We start from the raw sequence: 6,721 nt of genomic DNA, 5'->3' as shown, positions 1-6,721 counted from the left end.
TCATACCTCGTCTCGAAGCTGCCCGGGCAACTCCACCTGCACGTAGGCGCTTCGCTTCTCTTCTCTCCTCTCTCCTTTATTTGTTTTTGTTTTATCTATTCATTTTTTATGTTCTTTTGTGTTTGTATTCTCTCTTCTCTCTTCCTCTCGTTACCTTGGGCGTCGACTTGTCATTTTCTTTACTTCCGTCCGCTTTCTCTTTTCGCTTCTCGGCACTTCCTTCCATTCGTAATTTCGGGAATTTATTCTTTTACTCTTTTTTCTGTAATTCCGTCTATCCCCTCCTTCGTTCGTTAGTAATTTCTACATTTCATTTATTTATTTATTTTTTGTTTTGTTTCGTGCTTTGTTTGATTTCTTTTCTTCGATCATTTCTGCCTCCGTTATCATGACATATAATTTCCTTACTGTGGTAGTTTTCCATTCCCTTTCATTTACTTCGTTACAACATCTTTACTCGATTTCTCCTCATACCTTCTTTCTCTCCCCTTTTCCCCAACCTCTTCTATTATTACCTCCATAAATATCATAACCTACCTTCCTCTCTCTTTCTCTCTCTCTCTCTCTCTCTCACCATGTACTTTCCTCCACCTTACTCACCCCCTCTTCCTCCCTCACTCCCACCCATTCCGTTTCTTTCCTCTTCTCTCCTCCTCCTTCCCTCCTCTTCCCTTGACGTCCTCTCCTTCCGGCCACCTTTCTCCCTCTCAACTTCCTCTGACCCTTAACCCTCAACCCAACCCTCCCCCACCATTCACCCCCCCCTCTCCCACTCCCTCCCCCCATGACATTACCCCATCCATTCATCCCCCTCCTCCCCCATGGGACTATCCCCTGTCCCCCCTCCCCCGTGGGACTATCCCCCATTCCCCCTCCCCCATGGCACTATCCCCCCTCCCCCAATGGCACGATCCCCCATCCCTCCCATGGCACTATCCCCCATCCCTCCCATGGCACTATCCCCCATCCCTCCCATGGCACTATCCCCCATCCCTCCCATGGCACTATCCCCCATCCCTCCCATGGCACTATCCCCCATCCCTCCCATGGCACTATCCCCCATCCCTCCCATGGCACTATCCCCCATCCCTCCCATTCATCCCCCATCCCTCCCATGGCACTATCCCCCATCCCTCCCATGGCACTATCCCCCATCCCTCCCATGGCACTATCCCCCATCCCTCCCATGGCACTATCCCCCATCCCTCCCATGGCACTATCCCCCATCCCTCCCATGGCACTATCCCCCATCCCTCCCATGGCACTATCCCCCATCCCTCCCATGGCACTATCCCCCATCCCTCCCATGGCACTATCCCCCCTCCCCCTATGGCACTATCCCCCATCCCTCCCATGGCACCACCACCCCTCCTCCCTCCCCCCATGGCACTGTCGTCCATGACACTTCAAGACCACTTCCGCCGTTTCCTCCCCCGGATGTTCGTTTTGTTTCTTTTCTCTTGATAGCGTCGTTTTCTCGTTGTATATCGTTATTATTGAATATTACTTTTTCTGTGATTACTATCGAGATCAGCAGTAGCAGCAATAGTAGTGACAATGGTAGTGTTTTATCACCACCACCAATACTATAAATGGTTTTATTACTAGCAGTAGTAGTAGTAGTAATAATAATAGTAACAGTATAGTAATAATAGCAGTAAGTAAACAGTAGTAGTAGTAGAAGTAGAACTAGTAATTGTTGTAGTAGTAGCACAGCCAGTAGTAGTAGTAGTAGTAACAGTAGTAGTAGTAGAATAAGTAATAGTTGTAGTAAAAGCAGTAGTAGTAGTAGTAGCAGCAGCAGCAGCCCTTTTCTTTTCCCTTCCTCCTTACTACTACTTTTCCTTTTCTCCTCCCTCTCTCTCCCTTCCTCTCTGTTTCTTCTTCTCTTCCTTCTCCTCCTCCTCCTCCTCCCCCTCCTCATTCCTCTGCCTCTTCTTCTCGTTCACATATCCTTCCCTTAACACTTCTCGACGAATTCCATTTCTCACAAAAGATTAATTCATCACCACCTCGCCCTGCTACGCGATCTCTAAAAGGACTGACAATCCCGTTTTCTTTAAGCATTGGCAGATCACAGGGGATACTCTGATAATTTGTCTGACTTGGCACGAATTTATTACTGACAAACAACTGCACACTAACACTACGCAAACGCAGACAAACACACAAAGACAATATAAGGCCTAATATATGGCCGGGTTGTTAGAATTGTGCAAGACATGACCCAATGAATATTCATATATATACGGACATGCATATACACAGAAATTAATGTATGTCTATCAGTCTAGGCATGCATATCGATCGCATAGATAGATAGATAGATGTATATCTGACATCCATAGATATGTATCTATATGCATGTCCTACATACAGTGCTTTTATATACAGACAAACTGATAGATAGATAGATAGATTGATAGATATTTTATGTACATATCATGAACATAAATACATAAATGATACATATACGTGAGATAAAAGTTAAAAATAATCATGGCAGCAGTCCTAATGACATTCATCTCACTAATGCATAATCAATGAGAATGGCACAGTGATTACAATCAATCAAGGCCTCGCATTTACCATCCCTTAATCATCGCGTTGCTCTTCCGTGTGTGTGTGTGTGTGTGTGTGTGTGTGTGTGTGTGTGTGTGTGTGTGTGTGTGTGTGTGTGTGTGTGTGTGTGTGTGTGTGTGTGTGTGTGTGTGTGTGTAAAGGGACGTTTTTTTATCTCCATACCTTTCCCCGACCCAAACATAAAAAGCACTTAATTTCTATGACATCCCGTTTCGACTTGTGCTACCTTCCCCATTAAACAAAAATCAGCAACCACACAACACGCCCTCACTACTCACCTTTATCGCGGCCGACGTCGTCCTCGGCGAAGCGGACGGCCAGGGCCCCTGCGGCGCCCGCTCCTTCCGCCCCGCCTTCCGCAGCGGCCGCGGCGTCAGGCTCCATCAGGTCCGTCCACATCACGCCCGCGCCGCAGTCTTCCACGTCGTGATCCTCAGGTCGGTAATCCTTCAGGAGTGATGCCAGGCTCTTGAGGCTAATGTCCTCGTCATCGGAAGGAGCTAATACGTGTAGGTCCTCCTTACACGCCCCCTTGGACAAACGCCCGTCCGCCCGCACGCCCATGCCCATGTACTGTGCACTGGCACCCTTGGCGCCCGCATACTCATTCGGAGCCACTCCCTCCATGCCGCACTGGGGAAGAAGAGATTAAAAAGTTTACTTTTCTGTAGGACAGGACCGCATGGTGACACAAAATGAAGAAAAAGACAAAGTATTGTTAATAAAAAAGTATAATACTGCCTTAAGATGTGCCAAGAAAGGCTGATCACAGTTCGTGCACCTACACACCACTCAGCTGATACCGCAGCCACCGTATATAACATAACGTTGATGGCCAACAAACCTCCAACAGAAAACGTTGTGAACGAGAATGAATAATTCACAGCACAGGAGATGTATTTGACGCGTTCCGGTTACATCTTAATCGGAAATACTAACCTTTTTCAACACCTGTTACAATATGTTTAGACCTCCAACACGTATAGGCCTATTCTGGCAAAGCGCGAAAACCTATTCTGGATAACTACAAACCAGTTTTAGTAAGGTCAGTTCCTCTTACTAAATATTTATTGTGCGGTTTACATTATATACTATGAAAGACGATGAACTATTATAACATCATTAAACGACACTGAATTTACTTTGTAAATATATAAAGAAAATTATTGTCTATACATTAAGGAATATTTATTTTAATGCTTCCACTGTCAGAAGCAAATATACGCAAAATGCTTTTATTTTCTGCCTCTACACTACATTTCCATTACATACTGTTAAAAATTAATAAAATGCTAATACATGAAAGTAATTTAAAAATTCGACTTTCTCCCTCTACTTGTGATACTGGTCTCCCTAAACATTGATGTATGACACGTGGAAATATAATTTAAAGTCGTGCTTTTCTAATAATGCAAATAGACTGTGAACAAGACCATTCTCATAAATTAATTCGTTTGTTTTCAATCTGCATAAGTATCACCACAACTATCTTTCCCCTCGATTACACAGGATTCTTCAACATTGCTCCATACCTCCAATACATGCACTGCAGCAGCCGTGACTAAGTATGCCCTTCGGGCACTGCCAGACAAGTGGGTCGATGGGGGGCTCTGCCCCCAACACACCCATGGAAACATTCTCTTCACCTCAGTATTTACGGCAAGTTAGAGCTGCATTCACACCATAAAATAAACCAAATACCTTTGTGTCTGGGAACTTCAAACTTTCGTGCCTTCTTTCTACCGTCTGGATTGCTTCGATTTTATTAATTTTTCTCGGCATTTGGAGCACTTGATGGGCCTAGATATTAAACTGGGATGGTTATTAGAGTATTTTTTCTTAGTACCACTGTATAATTCTTAAAAATAACTCAGAATAAACAGAACACTGGAAACGTAACATTTCTCACCGGAGTTCTACCTCAAAATGAGCGGGCTGGTCAGCTGTCAACTTGGCGGCTGGCGAATGAGTGTGAATACTCGATGCGCACGATTCTAAATAAGGGTATAGATCAATCTTAAAATACGCAAATGAAGTATAATAACATTAATAAGACTTTAAAAGCATAAATGTGTAACAGCAGTTACTGGTAATTAGCAAAAAATCGTTTTGACAAGTGCATAGTAACATATCGCAGTAATGAATTAGGCGGTCAGTGTTTTGCTATTCCTGGCAAGGTAAACAAGTTGCAGTCGCTGGAGCTTAAACTATGTTGTATACCGAAGCAGGCATTCAGTAACACAATGCCGGTAAGAAATGCTGCGTTTCCAGTGTTGTGTTGATTCTGGGTTATTTTTAAGACTTAAAAAGTGGCACTAAGAAAAATTAGACTAGTAACCATCCCAGTTTAATATCTGGGCCCATCAAAAGCTCTAAATACCTGAAAAAGTTATTAAAATCAAAGCAATCCAGATAGAAAGAAGTGAACGAGAGTTAGACTTTTCCAGATATAAAAGTATCTGGTTTATTTTATGGTGTGAATGCAGTTCTATCTTGCCGTACATACCGAGGCGAAGATAATGTGTACCAGGGGTGTTAGGGGGTGGAGCCCTCCATCAACTGTCCCCTTCTGGCATGCCTTGTCACGGATTTTTTTTTTTTGGGGGGAGGGGGGTGGAACATGCAAATCTTCGTAGTTTTGCCGAAAGTTGGGTTGGGTTCCCATAGAGTTTTTGAACTTTAGAGCGTTGGTCCATAGAATTTCAAAGATAGCGGTTACGTCTGTAGAGTTTCATTGGCTGATTTTAAGCTTTTTTGGTGCTATTTTAACAGAGTTTTGATCAAGATTCTTATTTAAGCTTGTTTTACCCCAAAATTTCCCTGATATTCTTCATCCCGGGCATTCGTTGACAGAAGGTCGGCATTTCTGATGCCAGGGGATTGGAGATCAACCCTCCCCTTGGGCAGTGCCCGAAGGACACGCCTAGTCACGGCACTGTAAATTGTTAGGTTAGCTTGGATTATGGGTCAGGACGTTATTTTGGGTTTGGGAAGTGTGAAATCCTGTAGATTTTGCCGAAAAGTGGGTCGGTTCCCCTAAGAGTTTTTCGAATTCTGGTGCATCATTGCGTAGAGTTTCAAAAGTGGCGGGCATGTCCATAGAGTTTCATTAGCCGATTTTTAGCATTTTTGTACTAGTTTTACGCATATCTGTTCGCTACTCTTCTTATTTAAGCCTGTTGGTAATTCTAAGTAAGACAGCCGCACATATTTATGTTTTTTTTTCTCCTACCCCCTTCAATCTTGGGGGACCCATGGAGAATCAGGGGGGGGGGGGGCACACACGGGAGAAATTGTGGAATCAGTGAAATTAAAAAAAAAAAAAAAAAAAAAGCAAAATTCAAACGAGAGTCCGGCGAAATGTTTAAACCTAACCTAACCCGGACCTCCTTCCCTGGGGTATTTCCCTATGAGGGGCAAGCCCCGGACCCCTTCCCTGGGGTACTTCCTTACCCCTTTCCTGAGGGTATTTCGCCATTCCTAACCCCTTACCCTTACTGGGGGCAATGCCCTGGACCTCCTTCCCTGGGGGTATATCCCTACCAGGGGCAAGCCCTCGGACCCTCTCCCTTTTCTAGGGGTATTTTGCCGTACTTTTCAGAAAGCTCTCAGTATTTCCAGACGGTTCGAGACATCGAGGTTCGTGGACTCTTAGAAAGGACACCTTTGAATTTGAATTAAAGCACTACCAGTGAGGTCCCCACAATTTTATTAACTTCCCTATGTACGAACACTTGTCAATAATCATATTATACTTTCCTCGGTATATGTAGTGCAGCTGCCTTAATTAGTATTTTCAGCTTGTTTTACCTCAATTTCCCTGATATACCTCGTGTCCTCCATGCCCTCCCCTGCTATCGGGACTTAAACAATCAAGATCAGATCATCAGATTCATTCTCGTCACACGAGGATAAATCTGATGATATAAATACTGTCTGGAAAGTCCCGATTGTCATAATCGAAAAAATAACCCTCGGAGTTCCCGACTTCCAGCTCTATCTTATGGAGGTAAAGACAATGTTTCCCAGGGGGGGGGGTGTTGGGGGGCAAAACTTCTATCTCCGCGCGTCGCTCTCGGTAACCTATACCACCCCATTCTTTACAGTAAAGCCTAAGTCACCAAAGACTAAGACTATC

At 44.2% G+C, this 6,721-nt stretch overlaps 1 protein-coding gene across 1 annotated transcript in view; it reads right to left on the bottom strand.

Annotated features, from left to right (window-relative positions):
* Positions 1–2,861: 2,861 nt before the first annotated feature.
* Positions 2,862–6,721, bottom strand: part of LOC113823413 (uncharacterized) — a gene marked incomplete at its 3' end in the record, with an annotated part of 4,682 nt that continues 822 nt past the window's right edge. The window contains 1 exon segment of the mRNA XM_027376042.2: positions 2,862–3,216. Within this exon segment, the coding sequence (XP_027231843.2) occupies positions 2,862–3,216 (355 nt within the window).

This window comes from Penaeus vannamei, chromosome 3 (genome assembly GCF_042767895.1).
Source record: "Penaeus vannamei isolate JL-2024 chromosome 3, ASM4276789v1, whole genome shotgun sequence".
Taxonomy (NCBI): Eukaryota; Metazoa; Arthropoda; class Malacostraca; order Decapoda; family Penaeidae; genus Penaeus; species Penaeus vannamei.
Note: the sequence above shows the minus strand (reverse complement) of the source record. Positions and strands in the feature narration are given on the sequence as shown.